Source organism: Akebia trifoliata, chromosome 5 (assembly GCF_017979445.1).
Source record: "Akebia trifoliata isolate Shusen 1 chromosome 5, ASM1797944v1, whole genome shotgun sequence".
In the NCBI taxonomy this organism is placed as follows: domain Eukaryota; kingdom Viridiplantae; phylum Streptophyta; class Magnoliopsida; order Ranunculales; family Lardizabalaceae; genus Akebia; species Akebia trifoliata.
In genome coordinates this window covers 12,457,256-12,477,042 of record NC_141379.1, presented here as the reverse complement: position 1 = coordinate 12,477,042, position 19,787 = coordinate 12,457,256, and the positions used below count along the sequence as shown (strand labels likewise).

General features: G+C 35.6%; 1 protein-coding gene across 3 annotated transcripts in view; it reads left to right on the top strand.

The window, feature by feature from the left end:
* The first annotated feature begins 930 nt into the window (after positions 1–930).
* Positions 931–19,787, top strand: part of LOC147401496 (transcription factor HBP-1b(c38)-like) — a 30,917-nt gene continuing 12,060 nt past the window's right edge. Inside the window, exons 1-10 of one of the 3 annotated variants that reach the window (XM_086442806.1) lie at positions 934–1,717; positions 1,815–1,915; positions 1,987–2,057; positions 2,150–2,347; positions 2,771–2,848; positions 3,304–3,363; positions 5,657–5,734; positions 6,022–6,079; positions 15,786–16,057; positions 16,182–16,427. In XM_086442806.1, coding sequence (XP_086298932.1) covers positions 1,704–1,717; positions 1,815–1,915; positions 1,987–2,057; positions 2,150–2,347; positions 2,771–2,848; positions 3,304–3,363; positions 5,657–5,734; positions 6,022–6,079; positions 15,786–16,057; positions 16,182–16,427 — 1,176 coding nt within the window. In that variant the 5' untranslated portion in view covers positions 934–1,703. Of the gene's footprint in view, positions 1,718–1,814; positions 1,916–1,986; positions 2,058–2,149; positions 2,348–2,770; positions 2,849–3,303; positions 3,364–5,656; positions 5,735–6,021; positions 6,080–15,785; positions 16,058–16,181; positions 16,428–19,787 lie in introns of all 3 variants that reach the window. The other 2 variants (XM_086442807.1, XM_086442808.1) reach the window with 2 other exon arrangements.

Here is a 19,787-nt window from a genome sequence, read left to right as displayed (position 1 = left end):
ATATTTTCATATTAAGAATGAGATTATTTGTGATCAAATGGGAAATCTATAAAAATACATGGATAAAATGGTACATATTCTATTGAACCTTTAAGATGCAATACATTGAATACATTAAATGCAACACGATAATCAAGCTCTAAGACATTAAAAATTGCAATTCTAACTCATGAGAAAAATATATCTTCTAAAATTCTACTAAATTTCAACAATTTAATTTCAATAAAACTAAATAATGAAAAAATATCATTGTATTTCTTTAAACATTGAAAAAAATCTAATGCAACTCTAGAGAACCAAGAAGTCCTTCTATGGTTGACATTATCCAAACATAAAATCCAAACAAATCTAAATCAATCTAGAAAATTAGTTATTAAATCTTATAATGATGAAATTTTCATCGATCCTAAACCTTCTAAAAATTAAAATCTTAATTGTACCTAATTCAATTTATAATTTAGGGTTTGAATACCCCAAAACACAGACACAAACAGTTTCGATGCAAGTTTTTCACGATTTTTCACAACGGAAAGAAAGAGAGAGAGAGAGAGAGAGAGAAAGAGAGAGAGAGAGTTGTATACCTCAACTTCAACTCCTTCGAGCTCTGTAATTTATTCGATGGAAAATCCAAATAGAAATGAGAAAAAGATAGAAATGTGAAAGAGGAGAAAATGATTTCTTGATAATTTCAATGAAAATTAAAAAGGGTATTTTCGATAAAACAGATGATTTTATTGTTCTTATCATTAGATAAACAAATATTTTCGAAAACAGTAAATTACTATTTTAGAAAATAATTGCTATAGTTTATCGATTTGATAAATAATCCATATTTCGTGCAAGTTTTGATAAATTTATCTTTTTTTAATGTCGATATCCAAACTTACGTTCTACCAATGGGATCGACTCAGCCAAGATTTGGACCAAGGTATTTGTGTCCCTCCCAAGCACTTGCAACGCCCATACATCACACATAGTAAGTAAGCCCTCATTGGGTGGTCTCGAGGAGCCGTTCCTCATAGTGGATATCGAACACAAACAACCGACGGACCGTTACAGTTTATGGGATTCGAAGTTATCATTGAGTCCAACTCAGCCAGAGTAATCACAAGACTTTTTTTTCCTTCTCCAACATTGCCTATTTAAGCTACAGTATATTAAAAGTAAGAGAGAGGGAAGAGAAGGTTGAATTGATAAGCAAAGAAAATACAAAGCGTACGTCAAGTTCTGTCGTATAAGCTCCGCGATTTGGCCGGTAAAGCCTGAGGATTGGAGAAGCAGAGACTGCATCAACCTTTTCCATCATATCATCACCATCCCATCTGCCTTTTTCAGAGAGAGAGAGAGAGAGAGAGAGAGTTGCGTTGCGTTGCGTGTGAGAGAAAGAGTTAATAGAGAGACTGTCTCGTCTCGTCTTGGGAAACTAAAATCCGAAGTCAGATAACAATAAAACTTGTCTTAAATAAGAGAGAAGCCGTACTGATACGCTATCCTGTCGAACCAGATTTCAGATTTCGTCGTCTTCCTGCTTTACCTATACATCATCATCATAATAATAATAATAATCGATTAATTATTCAACAAACTCCAACAACAACAACCACAACAGTCAAAAACAATGACGAAGAAGAAGGATTGAGAGTTCTCCTGCCGTTAGTTCTTTTTTTACCACACAGAGAGAAAGAGAGAGAGAGAGAGTAGAAATGCAGAGCTTCATGTACTTTTCTCTCTCTTACTCAAATTCTTTGTGATTTAGTGGTCTGCTCTCATTTTGTTCTTTCTGTTTATGTATATTGTGTTTTAAAATGATTCAGTGGAGATTCAAGCAGTCGCAACCAATTTAAGTTTTATGATCTTGGAGAGCTCGAACAATCTACTGGTTATCATCACGAAGAGGACGTTAATTTGAGTCCAAGTATGACTTTTTATTTATCTTCTCAATGAGTTTGATTTCTTGGATTTGATTATTTATCATTTCTTTTGCAGGTCAGATTTTCAGTTTGAAGTCGAGTAGCGTTGCCATTGATTCTCCATCACAATTTGGGGGCTTAAATACGGTAAAAACCTCTCATTGTTTTATCTTTCTGTGATTCAAAGTTTGATAGGGCATTTGGCTGTTATTTTGATCCTTCATTTATTTTTAAAACAGAATATAAACAATTCGGAAATAACTTCTCCAGTTACTGGAGTGGATTCAGGGTTCTTTTCTTTTCAAAAGGGGATGATAATGCCCCTCCCTACTTCAGTGGGGAACGGACATTTCGAGAATTGGGGGGAATCCGGCATGGCGGACACCAGTCAACAGACTGATACTTCTACCGATATCGACATGGAGGATAAAATCCAGGTGAATCTTATCACACCGTTGTTGATGTTTTGAGCTTAGTTTTTAATAGAATCATTATATTGTGATTTTTTTTTTTTTTTAAAATAATTAGGACTTATATGTGATTCGATTAATCCGTGTAGTGTAGCTTGCTACATTCATGTATGCATTTGTTGGTTCTTTTTATATTTATGAAAATGCTTTATGTCTTGATTTTAATTTTAATCTCCTTGAGGATAAAATCCAGATGAAATACGATTATGTTTTGAGCATAGTGTTTGTGATTCAGACATTCTAGTTGTATATCTCATTATTATCTTGTGATTTTTAACAGTGGACTTAGATTTCAATTGGTATGCGCTTCGATTGATATGTGTAGGTTATCATATTTATGAAAATGCTTTCAAAGTTGGAAATCTTGATATTAGTTTTAACCTGTTTTAGTTTCAAGGTGTTCATCATGGAGCACTTGTGTCTGTGGATTCCATGGACAGGTCAAATGGCAAGAAAGGAGACAATAAGGTTCTATTCTTGCCTTTAACGTCATACATTTGATTCAATCTGAGGCAGGGGCGGATCCAGGATTTACTTACAGATTTATCACTATATTTTCAAATTGATGAGATGCCCCCATTGGTCTTCTCTTACAGATTAATTCTAAATGACCTATATACCCTAATCTTTAATCTTTAACTTAAAAACCCTTAATTTTTCCTCCCAAATCTGTCTACAAGATATTTAATTTATATGGTAAATTATTTCTAATACATTTAACCTTATCTTTAAGGGAAAAACTTCCCTTACTAACATGGTAAGATTTTAAGTCTTACTAAGGGTGGTGGTTTTGCTCAAATGGATTACCACATCAACAATCCAGCACTACATTCTTGACCCCCCCCCGGATCCACCCTTGATCTGATGGTAGAGATTGAACTGTTGTGTGTGTGTGTGTATGTGTTTTTTTTACTTCTTTGCAGTCACTTCGTAGGCTTGCTCAAAATCGTGAAGCTGCACGGAAGAGTAGACTAAGGAAGAAAGTGAGATTTTTTTTTTCACTGACCTCTCTTCGTCTTAGTACAATTTGCAAGATAATTTGATTCTTCCTCTTACATCAAGATTTTTATTGTTTATTTTGACATACATGTCATGTTTGTATGGCCATTGCCTGCACTTTTAAATCTTACACTCTTTTTATTGCTTTTGATCCAATGATATCTCTGTTAGTTCCACATGTGTAAGCAGTGCTCCTATTTATCTGGCTTATTAATGTGCATCTCCTCTTTTATAATGATTGGTTTAGAAGTTCTCGGCTCATATATAAAACCTACATGATAGTTGTGTGGGGTGCCGCAAATTTCTTTTAATGTTGGGTGCATGGTGAAAAGGAGTCTAAATCAATGTTATTGGGTGAGGGGTGAAAGTCAGGAATGATCTAAGGCCATGATTGGGTGAATGCAAACAGATTAGATTAAACATGAAGCAGACCAAGAATTAAGACAAGTGAGTGGAAGAGTTGTTGGTGTTTTGCTAGCATGAGACACCAAGTGGAATGTGAGAGTTGCTAAGTAAGAGAGGTGGCCCCGGTGGAATACCTAAACCAAGTCCATGGTTGTACGATTCTGTTTGTAAAGGAGGGAGTATAAGGTTTGGCGAGAAGGTGAGGAGAATGCGAACACAATACAATGGTGTTAGCATGTACTAAGGTCTCATTCCACATAGAGGGTTTCTGTATTGAAGGGTCCTTGTGGAGTTAGCCATGGTGGCCGAAGTTGCAAGGCCGAAGTAGTGGTCATAATGGTGGGAGAGAAGTTGAACTCCCCTTCTTTGGAGATGGGCCCTCTATGTACCTGGGAGAGTGGTGAGGCTGGGTTGCCCATTCATGACCGTCCCCTTGGATAGAGTAATTTCAGTGCCATAGTCCTGCCAGAAACATGCTATTGGACTGGGTCCATAACCATGTTCGAGTGTTCAACTAAGGATGATAGCTGCCATCTCTTGGTAGGTAGCTCGTATTTAGTGGTTATGTCTCCTTTTGTCTCTTAGGCATCTATATGGCGATGTGTGCTATGCACGTCTATGTCGTGGATGCTTAATGTGGTTTTTCCTTGTGGCCTTCCAACCTTAGTCTAGTTAGAACCACCTTTGTTGTGTGGTGTCATCAGTGTGTCATTCAAGAGGTGCCAAGGACTTTAATGATAGTGGGAGCCAAGTGTGTTTTGGTGAAGTTGGGGGAGTCATAAAATTGTAGTGCAATGAGTATTAGTCGACATGGTATAGATTGCCCTCATCATATGATGGGCATGGCCTTCGCACTATCTCAACATGACATGTGGCCCAAACACAATTCTTTGCATGGCCTGGTTGAAATTTTCCATGAAACCAATAGTGATGAAATACATTCTTATTGCACTGATAATAAAAAACTGTACTTATTGAAAACAAACATGCAAATTGGATCAATTTGCATTGCTTTGTTCCGGTAATTTGAAATACTGAGATGCTAGCCAAAACGTAGCTAAATAAAATGGTATTTTGTACCATGGTCCCAACATAATGAAATAATCCCAAAGAGTCACAAGAAAGAACATTAGCAACCAATACAGAGAAGTTGTGGTAACAGAAGCAACCACACAAAGAAGCATCAAACATAAGTGGTCCGCTGCTAAGGTTACATCCATGGGCATGAATTGAGAACTTCAAGAAAGTATCGTTCTAAACTGACTTCCTTCAACACTGCGCTGATGTGGCAGTGTACAGAAAACCATAGATTTTTTCCTCCAGATACAAGAAAAAGAAAATCTATGGTTCTCTGTACTCTGCCACATCAGCACAGTGTCAAATGAATTCGGTTCAGCATTTTCCTTCTAGAGCATTACAAGATAACACCTTTTCTTGGCTCTCAAAACCCTTTTTTTTCAGCTCTTGTCTTATACTACATAACTTTTCCATCACCTCTTATTTATAAAGGAACTCCTGACCAAGCTCCCTAGTCATACAAGGATAGGGAGTTCTAATCATTTGGGGTGATCTTAATGTGGATTGATTATTGAACAACTAATCCATGGTGTCGTCTTGAATTGCAATCCCACCTTCCACCTACCAAATGTGCTCTCCTTTTTTTTTTTCCCACAATTCCTTCTACGACTTGGTTGCCAAATCAAAGCCACACACAATACTACGTCTAATGGTCTGGAGCTGAAATTTGAAAGAGATCTTTGAATATTAGTTTGTATATTAAGAATTTGCTGCCACTTTTTTCCTTCATGATTTATATATTTAGTTCAGTGAATGAGATGCATTGGACCATTTATATGCTTTGGTTTTGGGTAGGCTTATGTTCAGCAGCTGGAAAATAGCCGCCTAAAGCTTAACCAACTAGAGCAAGAGCTTCAACGGGCACGCCAGCAGGTACTATAATACGGTATCCTTTTTAGAGTATTTTATTCTGCTTAACATCATGGGCACATAATTAAAATATTATTATTAACTTACGGCATGGCTAATTTGGCCAAAATATGAATCCCGAAGGTTGCAATCATATATTCAATTTTAAGTAAAAAAGAAGGCACATTTCCTCTTCTTTATATATCCAATCATGACTCTCAAAGGTCCCAATCATATATTCAATGTTAAGTTTGGAAGGCACATTTCCTCTTTTTTATATATTCAATCAATATGTTAATCTTTTGTGGCAGGGCATATTTATTGCAAGTGGATGCTTAGGAGATCAAAGTCATTCAACAGGTAGAAATGGTATACAGTTATTCAAAAGTTTCATTTTTAGCCTCACCCTACTAACCTAGTGCTTAGGAGATTTATGGTTGCACATTTTGACTGTCTGACATCATCTTATTGACTGCCTTTGACTGTATATGGTTAAAGAATTTCTTTACCTTTATATGAATAACCTTATATTAAATATTCTTCGGTGGAGACATAGAGAAGGAAGGGTTGGTGAAAAACAACTTCCTTTTCCGCTGGAATAGTTCATAAGGTCTCTATGGACATCCACTCGAGATGATGGTTTTAATTTAAGGAAACTAGTGACAGTGAGAACACTACCAACTTAGGTGGTTAATTACTCAATGGACTTTTCTTGGCATCATGCATTTAGTGATGGAGCTGTTTTAACCTTGATATCAAGAAATTATGTCATTCTCTTCGGTGGAAGTTGGTTCCACTCAAGATATTCATTTATGAGGTGAAGTGTGTTGAAATGATGTTAGATATGCTGGCAGGCATGATAAGATGTCTCTAAATGCTTTTCATTTCCTTGATTGCATTCACACAGATGTGAAGATGCACAGAATCTTTGCTGGATATGATGTTGGGAGGGTATAATGCCTTTGTTTATAATGATTTGTCCAGTACAATGCATATTTCTTGGAGCCCAATAAACACTCCTAAAGAAAAACATAGAAGTTAAGAGTCAGAAAGGACTAGCCCCCCAGTTAGGTTGGTGTAGGACCTTTTAAAAATTGTGTTCTGTGCAAACCACAGGGTGAAACAACTAGTTGTTTCTTTGGCTTTACATCAGTTAATCAGTGTAGATAACGGACTGAAACATGTGTAAACTCTCAGTTTAGAATGTTTTATGGATATTTTGTTAAATTTGACATAATGGCTTTGGTATTTCTGGCCATCTGTCAACTTCTTGGAACTGGCTTTGGTATTTCTGGCCATCTGTCAACTTCTTGGAACTAATTCTGAATTTAGAGGTAACTGTCCTGTGGTGTTTATATGACCCATTGGTCAGCTAGTTTCAGTCATTCCTTCTTTTTTTGTTTCTCAACCCCAGCAAGTCATGCTAGGTTAGTGGGTATTTCACTTATCTAAATCTCATCTTTGCTTTGTTGGGAAAACTTAACCCATGTTTTTGTGATTTGGTGTTGCCTATATTGAATTAACTGGAAAAGTGATATTTTTGTGCAAAAGAATTAACTGGAATTCTTCTTATATAGTTATCTCAGATTGGCACAATGGAAATTTGTACTCCTTTGAGATTGATTTGCAAGTGTTTACGTTGATCTGCAAGTGTTCATGGGTTGCATATTCATGATCAGTGGTGGAGCTAGTAAGGAGACAGTGGGGGCAATTGCCCCATAGAACTTTGAAATACCATTGTGTATTCTACTAATTCCTTGCCCCATTTGCCCCCACTCCCCCACCTCCCTCCCATTCTCCCACCGCACACCTTCAACTTTTTGAAGATGACATTTCCTCTTGACTGGGCCTTCTCTCATAGACTAATTGGAAATATCCTAAATATCATTTTCAGAAACTTCCAATCAAAAACCTCTAAATTTCTCCTTAAAACCATTCATCTTCAAGCTCTTCTCAACTGTTTCATGAACTATAGTTTGCCCCCACTACAAGAAAATCCTGGATCCACCCCTGTTCACGATTAATTTTTTATACCTATGTGTCAACTGCCCATGTGGATTTTGTTATTGGTGTACATGTGCTTAATACTGGTTCAATTAATTGTTGTACTTAATTTGCAGTTGCGGTTAGTCAATTAGCTCTGTTTTTTGTATTAGGAAAATTCGCTCAAAATTAAACCAAAAAAATCAATCTTAAATGGAGAAAATAGGAAATAAGATGGAGGAAATAAACTTGCTTTGAAATTACTAAAAATGGCTGTTCAACCACACAAAGCTGCCAATGAATACTTCTCAAAACATGACTTCTAACTTGAAGACCTCCAAGCCAGGTGCGATCGATCGAATAATGAATAGGGAGGGGGATAAAAGCTCACTCAGCTCTACTCATGCTCTTCAATGGATGAGCTATATTCAACTTTAAATCTCTAAAGACGTTACTTTTTTCAATATTGACAACTAAAGGTCCTTCTCAAACTTCACATTTTTTTCCTTCAAACAAAAATCTTTTTTGGTAAACCCTTCACCCTAGAGTCAATCTAAACCATAGGGTTGGTCAAATAATCCCAAGTATCCAGCTTCCTAAAATTTCAAAGATATCTATCACTTGACATGCGACAATGTTCCCATTATTCTTGCTCATCTTTTCCTCATCTCCACTTTGGCAAATGGTTGGATGTACAGACATCAAGTGATGTAGTAGAAACATGTGAATCAATAGATTAATTTGATAAGTAGGTAATAGCTTGAAGAAGATAACGCAAAGAACTAGAAATTAACTAAAAGAGAATTGAATTGATATATAGGTTCGGGTTCCAGGGACAACAAGATAGCCAAAGCTTTTTTGTAAACCACTTTAGCTAGGGTTAGAAGTTTCAGAATGGGCTGATTTTTGGTGAAGATGATCTCTATAATGAGATCTTTCTTACCAAAAATCAGCTCATTCCAAAATTTCCGCCCCCATCAAAAGTGGTTTACAAATTAACACTAGAAATTGATGGTCCACGATTCTTCAACTTGTAAACTAGGGTTAGAAGTTTTAGAATGAGCTGATTTTTTTGTAATGGTGATCTCCTCACCATAGAGATCATCCTCACAAAAAATCAGCTCATTTCGAAACTTCTAACCCACTCGTAAGACAAAACAAGTTGGTTATCTTGTCGTCCCGTGTATATATCTATTTGGGAAATGATCACCATCCGACAAAAAAACCCACACCTTTTGTCCTATGTGGATTAGAAGTTTTGGAATTGGCTGATTTGTGGTGAGGATGATCTTACAATAGAGACCATCATCACAAAAAATGGACGATCTATGATTCTTCAACTTGTGAATTGGGGTTAGATGTTTCAGAATGGACTGATTTTTAGTGAGGATGATCTCCTCACCATAAAGATCATCCTCACAAAACATCAGCCCATTTCGAAACTTCTAACCCACTCGTAAGACAAAACAAGTTGGTTATCTTGTCGTCCCGTGTATATATCTATTTGGGAAATGATCACCATCCGACAAAAAAACCCACACCTTTTGTCCTATGTGGATTAGAAGTTTTGGAATTGGCTGATTTGTGGTGAGGATGATCTTACAATAGAGACCATCATCACAAAAAATGGACGATCTATGATTCTTCAACTTGTAAACTAGGGTTAGAAGTTTCAGAATGGGCTGATTTTTGGTGAAGATGATCTCTATAATGAGATCTTTCTTACCAAAAATCAGCTCATTCCAAAATTTCCGCCCCCATCAAAAGTGGTTTACAAATTAACACTAGAAATTGATGGTCCACGATTCTTCAACTTGTAAACTAGGGTTAGAAGTTTTAGAATGAGCTGATTTTTTTGTAATGGTGATCTCCTCACCATAGAGATCATCCTCACAAAAAATCAGCTCATTCCAAAATTTCCGCCCCCATCAAAAGTGGTTTACAAATTAACACTAGAAATTGATGGTCCACGATTCTTCAACTTGTAAACTAGGGTTAGAAGTTTTAGAATGAGCTGATTTTTTTGTAATGGTGATCTCCTCACCATAAAGATCATCCTCACAAAACATCAGCCCATTCTAAAACTTCTAACCCATATAGGACAAAAAGCTTGGGTGTTATAGTGGTCTGTTGATTTTGCCCCAATATATATTAAAATTCGTTTTTGAAGCACCTTATATAGGTAATTTCATCATAACAACTTATAAATCTTCTAAAATATTTAAAATTGACTTGTCTAATTTATTTATAACATAATAACAACTTTCTAAACCTATTATTATTCAATTTGGACACTTCTAATTACTTATAATTATAGCCTAAACACATAATACTTTTGAAGTAACTACGAAATATAAATCGTGTTAGAACTAAAAAATATAAATCCTACTAGAACTAGAAACTTGACATAAATCCTATTAGAATTAGGAAACTACTTAAACTCTCTAACTAGAATTATAGATCTCCTACATCAGGCCCCAGTTCTTGAAATGAATACATCCCTGAGTTCAGTGCTGATAAAAAAACTCCATCATCAGGATAATAAGGACAAATATGCATGTCTTCTAGTAAGTCTGTAGTGTAAGCATTCTCGCTGATTTTTTTGAGGATGTGGAGTAGACCTATCTTTCTCAACTTAGTCTTGATGTAGCCTTGTAGGTGCCCATTGGAAAACGATCCTTGCTAATGTAGACCATCACCAAATTTCCTTCATTAGATTTGAAGCACTTGTACTTATACTCTAAGAAATGTTCCACATTATACAACCAATCAAGGAAATCCTTGATGTGGAGAAGGTCATTGAATTGTGGATGTTCGTCTTAAATCGATATTTGACTTGATGGATTTAGGTGGGATGGAGTTTGTTTTCACCGAGAAAATCAAAATATATTGTTGAATGTTGATATTGGGAGGATATCGAGTGTTGGGAATTTTTATGGAAAGGTGTAGGAGGACGGGGAAGGGTTTGAGAGGGTTGAACAAGCGTGTAAGAGGGTTGTAGTGGTGGGGCCACAAGGTGGAGGTGTAGGGGCTTGTGTGAGGGTTGCAACATAGTTGAATTGGCCTAATTGTGGATTTGGCTAGGTGTTTGGGGTGGGAAAGTGGATTATTGGAAAGGTTTTTATGGGATGGTGGTGGAGGATAGGTTTTAGGGTTTTGGGGAACATGTGATGCAATTTGAGTAAGATTAAAATAGTGGGTAGAGTTTTGATTTTGGGGAAATTCGACCTCTCTAGAAGGGTTTTCAGGGGTTGAATTATAAAGGGAATTGAGGGAGGGATGATGGGATCACCTTCACTAGCTGTCTTTTGTGGATCTTAGGAAGATCTTTGATACCACTTGACGTAGCAGAAGCGTGTGAATCAATATATTCATTTGATGTTCTACCCATTCTTGTTGATAGAATTATCATGGTTGATCTTCATTCCTCTTTTCTTGGTGTGAAAGTTAGGACTTGGAACTCAAACTGGTAAATTCTTTGTTAGTTCACTTTATAAACTGTCACGCCCCGAAATCTCAACACGAATCCCTATGATTCATCAATCAGAATCTCGAGGTGTAAGGTAATCAATCACACAACCTGATAGAACATTCACAAATACTAATACTTATGGAAAGACAATATACGTAGTGGAATAAACATTTAACTAACATCTATACGAGAATCTAGAGTAAGCGGAAACAATCATCAAATACTGATATCATCCAAATCCTCAGTCTCATAATATATGTAATTATAAAAATTTCTAAGACTAACATGTTTCTTATCTACAACCAAAAACTGCTAGAATCTTCTACTAGTCCTCAAAGACATGGCGGCGGCAAGACATCAATCTGATCCTCCTCGGGGACCTCCTCAAAAGACTCCTCAAATAACAGCTCCTCAAGAACTGAATAATCTAAAACGTGAAGAATAGGGTGAGTAACAAGGGAATGTTATTTAGCAGGATTAACGCCGTTCTAACAGTGAGTCATACATGCACGAGTAATCATCAGAACAATTAAATGATGCAAGTTTTCATAATGTAACATACAATAAATATCTAAACATACTTAGTAAACAGTTATAATAACTTTAATCTATCATTTTCAATCATTTAAAGTAGCATATGCATATTTTAAATGAAAACATCTATCAATCATTACAAAATAAGGAAAATATACATAATAAGAACACGATGGTGTAATCGATAAGAGAGCAGAGGAACATGCCGATATAACCGCCTCGGCTATGGCAATACGATATTCCAAACTTAACCGTCGATGTGGAATCCCATCGTTATAATTTGATTTTGTGGCCGGTCTAGCATACCACGGTTGGATGATCATTTATCCGGCTCAAACTGGTCGTTGACCAAGAACCCAATACTGAGTTTAAGTAACGGTGAAGTCGACCGTTTGACGATTACAAACTAAAAGTGATCAATAACTAGCCCAGGAGACCCCTGCGTCGAAACGTATCAAGAAGCAATGCATGTGAACCCCGCCTACCTCTACACTATACAGAGATCGCCTTTAAACACAACGTTCCCCACGAAATAAGTAGGAGAAATTCTCGGATCTCATAAGCTGTAATATGCTCTAAGGTATCCCATAGTACCGAAGAGCATATGACATCTAGCGCTATCCTAGATTGACTCGCCGCTTCCGGATACACAACAACGCGTAACTCTTTATGGGTTTTTTACAAACCTTTACTGGTAAACAAAATAGTTTATTTTGTATATAATATATCATTTCTTTTAATCAAAAATACAATAAAGTCTGGTAGTGCCTTCCAGTGACAGTTATCTGTCATTTCCATCCATCAACCATCTCATCCCTCTATCTATCTATCACGTTTTACGTGACATGGTCACTACGTAGAATTGGAGGCACTGTCTCATCAATCAATCGAGAACATATATTCTCTCTATCTATCCATCAATTAAATCGATCAATCTATCATCTAATTTCCTACATATCTATCAAAATAATTTCACCTTTAAAGTAATTCGAAATTCATAGAGCATCAACCAATTCCATTCGATGGTTTTGGTTGAGTCGAAAGACTCGGAAACAAAGATAAAACCATAAGACGTAAAAGCTGGAAATCTGTGAAAATTTGGCCAAGTGTTGAAAAAATGATTTTTCAAAGTTGAAATTTAAAACGGGTTATTTATTTATTTATTTATTAAAGAACTTAAAGTAATACTTAACTATTTTTAATGAAATAAAGGTAGGAAATGGGTATACATACTATATGGAAGCAATACAAAAAAAATTAGAACCAAACTTAACATTTGGGTACTTTCCGAATTGTTGATTTTTCGTCAAAACTTAACCAAAATCGATCCAAATATTATACCAACTATTAAATGCTTATATTACATCAAATGAACTAAAATCAATCATAAATAAGCATGTAAACATGATTCAAATCGTTCAAATATGTATAAACTTAATAAAACGATCGATTTATCGACGATCGCATGGATTTTCTATGAAATTATAGCATAACTAGAAGGTAGAAGGGAAGGCAACCTACCTCAAGCTATATTCAATGGTTGAACGGAGTATAAAATCGCCTCCGGCCAATCTCTAAATTTTTCTTCCAGCGAAAATCGGATTTCTTTGTGTCCATGCGTAACCTTCGGAGAGAGGAACAACTTTTCTTCTTGCGGCTAAGCTCGGATCGTTTTCGTTTGGCGTAGATCTGAATTTCAAATATCGAGGAAAAATAATTGAGATTTGTTTGGAGAGGAGAATAACTTAAGTTGGGACATACTTGTCATTTTGGGAATTGTTTTTCCCGAATGCTGAATTGGACAAACTTATACTCTATTTCGGGTGATTTTTCGATAAGAATCTAATGGCATGATCGTTTTCCTCAAATTACGTCTCTAAAGTGTCGTTTACCTATTGGGAATATATCTAATGCGAAACTCGAGGATTAATAACTTTTTCAATCGACTTTAGATTTAGGCGTGCTTACATGCTAAAGTATGTTTCTTGATCCTTCTAAATCTATTGGTGAAGTTAATTCTCCTCAAATATTAAAATTTAAGAATCCATACTTTTAAATCAATGCACGGATCTAAAATTCTTTCCTCTAGATACATTTTAGGATTTTCAGGTCATTACATAAACACTTGGCAAGAATGAACCATGATCCATTTTTGGATACTCTCCTATGGGATTCTCACATTTTGTTTCATAGTGGACCATCTAATGAATGGAAAATTTCAAATTTCTAGTATCTACAAATTGTGTATAGGTTTGGAGGAGACTGAAGCATCTAGTTCTTTGCCCCCTCTTCAGCTTGGATGGCAATATTGGTTAGATTCTGTTAAAAGGATGAATTACCCACATCAGGCACATGTCAAATTTTACACTAAACGGACTCTTGTGGCAACAATTTTTTATTTTTTAGTTTCCTCACCACAAAATATTAACAATGATTATATGCCATCACATAATGCATTATTATTATGATTCTTTTATGTATTATTTAAACTATTTTCAAAATGATGCTCAGTTCTTGAATATTATTTTGGGGATGCCATATCAGAGAGGTCATACCTATGTTAGACTATGAAGCTTGTTTAAGTATCATATTTGGGTGGGAGGAATTACCTTTCATTTTGACTTTCAGTATTTTGATTGTTTTGTTTTCTCGATCTGTAAGCTTTAAGTTTATTGGGACCTCACTCTTCTATTAATCTGAAATGGATAAACTACACACTCGTCTACTTACAATGCTTATCGTTGAAAGAATACATTTAAGCTTGGACTGAATGTTAGAAAAATTATGCCATCGAGTTGGAAATGGACCAGAAATGGCCATTTTCACCAACTGATCTACTTCACGGTGAGATTCCTGCCAATTGCTCAGAAAAGGAGGATCATGCATCTTGGATAGCATGAAACTTTGCAGAGAATTCACCAAGGTACTTTGATTGAGCCCAAAAAAACAGCCAATCGTGCTATTAGAGTCCACAGAGATAATGACTTTCTGAGCTTCAACTTCTTTAACAAGATGAAGACCTTTTTGAATGCAATGCAAATTTGTAGCATTGAGGTGTGGGGAGCTCCTTTCTCACTTCCTGTTTCCATTTTAAGTTGCTTTCCCCATTTTTATTGCTCCAAAAAAGAAAGGATTCAAGTTATGCTGTTTCTATACCAGGAAGCTATAAGTTATTGTGCCAACTGTTGCAGCGAATAATGAGTTGTGCAGGACTTTCATTCACTCCCACCTACTATCTTTTCTGTCTTTCTTATTTCTTCACTTTTTTTCCCTGTTTTTATTTTCGGAGTGCCCCTGATTTTCCATTATTGGGTAAGTTGCTTTCCCCCTTGTTGCTGATGAAAAGAGATTTGCAGGCGTGTTGTATTCTAATACCAGGAGACTAATAGTTATTTTGCCAAATGTAGCAACAAATGATGAGTTATGCATGCTTTTCATGCACCGGGATGTTCTTTTATCTTCTTTAATTTCCCTTTTTATTGTCATTATTATCCACTGTTTTTTTTTTCCTTTGAGAATTTTTCTAAAATTTTTCCTATTGCAGAAAGGATTCTTTTTAATGTGGTGGCCTATGCTTTGTCTTGTGAAGCTTATGCATGATCTTTTGATGATTGGGCCTGTATGCTTCTTAAAAAAATGTTCAAAATTGTATCATTCAACAGTAATGTATGGTTATTGGGTGTCTTGGAGGGATTTTTAATGGTTCAGTTCCGGTTCGTCTTCCTTGAGGAACCAGAAACAGAACCGTTTACGCCATTATGATATTTCAGCTTAATCTTTATCACTATTTGCTACCTGCCCCTGTACCTGGGCTAGTCCTTATGAGAGCTAGCATTTTTCTTGCTAAAATGATTCAGTTTAAAATATTTACAGGGTAGGCATACGAATCATTTTCCTTGAATGGGTGGTTGTCCTTAATATTTATTGTGCACGTTTTGCTACATGAAAACAATTGTTTCCTCCATACTGTTGTGGTTATATATATATATATATGAGATTTTGCTCGTTACAGAAGTTTTTGTCGTTTTGCACTGCATATTTATATTTTTCTTGGAAACATCAACAGAAGTTTGTTGTAACTTTCAGGGGCTTTAGCATTTGATATGGAATATGCACGGTGGCTTGATGAGCATCAACGTCATATCGGTGATCTGAGGTCAGCTGTGAATTCTCATGTGGGGGATAATGAGCTGCGCCTTCTTGTTGATGCTGTAATGACACATTACAATGAAGTATTTAGGCTAAAAAGCATTGGTGCAAAGTCTGATGTATTCCACATGCTTTCGGGCTCGTGGACGACACCTGCAGAGAGGTGTTTCATATGGTTAGGGGGATTCCGTTCATCTGAACTCCTCAAGGTGATTTGATTGATTGATTGATGTATTGGTGGGCCATATCTTTGTTCCTCTTGCATTATCTAATGGAATTGTTGCTTCTTTGATTGATTGATTGATTCAGATCTTTGTATCCTTGAATTTTCAGATACTTGGGAATCATCTTGAACCCTTGACAGATCCACAGTTGATTGGCATTTGTAATCTGCAACAGTCCTCTCAACAGGCTGAGGACGCCTTGTCTCAAGGGATGGAAGCTTTGCAACAATCTCTTGCTGAGATCCTCTCTTCTGGCTCTCTTGGTCCTTCTGGTTCTGGAAATGTTGCTGATTACATGGGTCAGATGGCACTCGCAATGGGCAAGCTGGGAACACTGGAGAACTTCCTTCACCAGGTAAGGATGTATCCTTTGTGTCCACAATGTACTTGCACCTTTAGGTCTGTGTACTCATTTATGCATACAAATGTAAGGGTAATTTTGACTTTGTATTGTCTTCTATAAGAGACCAATAGAAGACAAAAGGAATAATACATGTCAGCCTCTTTCCTCTTGCCAAAACCTCATTTGATTACATCATCCCCAAATAAATCCTTCATTTTCAACTCTTGGTATTTTTATAGGTATGAAGTTTATTAATTAGTAGCAAAAGGAATAATTCAAGGATACCCATTAAAATCAAAAGATCGAACATGGCAAAGACTGTCATTTATGTTACAGTTATTTGTGTAAACACTTCATTTGTTCTTTTCTCATTGATTTCTAATTCAAAATTTGTTTGTGGAAAAAGCGTTTTGGCTGGAGATTGAAGTTGATGTTGTTGCACCCCAAACTTCTAACACGAATCCCCATGATTTTGTATTAGTTTTTGAGACGTGAGACATTCCCATATATAAATTCTGATATTATATAAATAACCAAATGATGGATTTGATTGTAACATGATACAAAGCTACAAAATATACATTTTAACTAAAGAACTAATCAACAACGAAAGCTCACATAACTAGGACCACAATCTATATAAAAATTGATAGTGAAACTAGGCATGTATATATATATATATCAAAAAGTAGTGTCATATATTGTGAGAAAATATACAAAGCTGATTGAACAAAACTATACAAGTTGAGATAAACTTATCTCTCAAAATATACATGGACTCTGGACTCTGGACTCATACTTTCTACCTTGAGGATAATCATACACAATATCCTCATGCTCATCAGAGACCTCTACATTATCCTCAACATACTCTGTTGTCACTTGTAGGTGTTTTGTGTGATAGGATGAGTAATTGGGAGTTACCTACCATAAATTCATCTTTCAAACTTATAGTTATAACATGCACGATTAATTATTCTAAACATTAAACCATGCAAGTTTTTCAATCATAATTGAGTAACTAAAATCTTATTAAGCATGATAAGACATCAATTAATCATTTTGATCAACATGTTATAACTATAACATGCACGATTAATTATTCTAAACGTTAAAACATGCAAGTTTTTCAATATCAATTATCGAGTAATTAAAATCTTATTAAGCATGATAAGACATCAATTAATCATTTTGATCAACAATTTAAATAAAAAATATGCAATTCTATTATATAAATAGCAGTGTAGTTGGTAAGGGAATCAAGGTACACGATTGATATACACCTCAGTACTTAACCAATGTGGAACTCCACCGTTCTTTCTTGATTTTATGGCTAGTCGATCAAACCACACTTGGGTGATTATTTATCTGATTTAGGTTGATCATTGACCAAGATCTTTATGCAAGGATCAATTACGTTGGTCATTCGTTTGATGACTTTTACTGATTCACAAAACAATTTCAAGAGTTATGTCGAGGAAGAATCTTTAGGATGAAGATAAGGGAGAAAAAGTTCATGTGAAATGAACACGGGATGAAGCTTTCCAACGAATGTTAACTTTATTGATTACTTCGTGTTAGATTTTGAGGAGAGAATGGTTAGAAATTGCAAGAGAACCAAGAAGTTAGGTAGAGAGCTCGTCCATGTCGATGGAGGATCAATGTTAATTCAAGTGAAGCTTAAGGTGTTTGAGATTAAATCTTATTGGCTATAGAAACAAAAGGGGCTAAATATTTTTGAAAGAGGAGAAGCCCAACTAATTTGTGGCTGTCCTTTAAAGAAGATGGGTGGCTTGGGAATAATTTGATCCAAGTAGTTAGTGGTAATGGTTGTAAGAAGCTCCTAACTAAGTTTGTGGTGAATGGAAGAGTTTTGTTGGTTGAACTGGGTAGTAATGCTAAAGGAAACTTTGTTCGGGTACCAGAGTTTTGTGGTAAAAGATGGGCCACTCCGTTTATGATCCTTAAAGGCCCTGATGGCTACAGATATAAGGAAGTTGCTATTGAGATTCTTACAGCTAGAGCTCCTATAGTTCCAACTATAAATCTTAAGCATCAGATGGCTACAATTGTTGATCTTAGGCCCCACCTTAAGCATCAGATGGCTACTGTTGTCGACCCTAGGCCCCACGTTGGTGAGGTAGAGCCTACCTTTAGAGATGTTAGATTTGGAGTTTGGAAAAGAGCCTTAGATTGTGAGGTGTCTGATGTAGACGTGATTTGGGAGGATGTGGAAGAAGCTTTGAGAGGCCTAGCAGGTGATCTTTTTGAATTTTTCTTCATCTCCATTAATGACCATAGCAAATTCTTCTTCGTTGCAAATGAAATCTAGTTTGATTTCTTTAAAGAGTTGTTGTCCTTTCGGGTTCAAGTTGTGATTGTTTCAGTTAGACCTTGGTTAACTCTCATAAACCAGGGTTGAGTTCTGGGAAGAGGACGCTGTTTGGGTAGAGGTTCTGGATCTACTCTATGATCTCTGGACATAATTTTTTTCTCTTGATTGGTGACTTTTTGGGTGATTTGCTCAAAGTTGCCTACTCAACCCTTCTCGTTGGAGGATTTGCGTTTAGTCAAGATTAAAATTCGAAATCCAAGAAGTAAGATCCCGTTTGATTCAGCTGCTTGAATCTGGTGTCAGCTTCTGTTGTCAGAATCTGCTGTCAGAAGCTGAAACACTGAAAAACTTGTTTGATAGAGCTTTGTAAAAGTGCTGTGCTGTTTACCAGAATCTGGTAATTATTGTTTGATACAGCTTCTAGAATCTGCTGTATTAGGGTAAAATGACCAAAATACCCTTAAGGTTGATAGTGCACCAAAAATGCATAAAAAATTACCAAAATACCCCTATAATTATATAAATATAATAAAATTATATAAAAAATTAAAAAATAAATGTTTTAATTTTAAAATGTTTATAATTCTAAAAAAAATTATAGAAAAATTTGTAATTCTATAGAAATTTCGGTAGCATCTTCTCTTAAAAATAGACATTTGAAATTTTCCTAATAAACAAAATACCTGCAAAATACACAATCCAATATAATACACCCAGAATACCTAAAAAATTACCAGAATACCCTTATAAATATATAATTACATTAAATATATATAAATATAATAACTTTATATTAAAAAGTTATAAAAATAATTTTTTTAATTTTAAAAAGTTTATAATTCTATAAAAAATTTATAATTCTATAGAAATTTCGACAACATCTCCTCTTAAAAATGGACATATGGAATTTTCCTAATAAACAAAATACTTGCATAGTACGCAATCCAACATCATATATACATAACACATCCATATTACATCGTATATACATAATAGAATACAAATCAGTCAGGAGAGAAAATAGATTTTTTTTCATT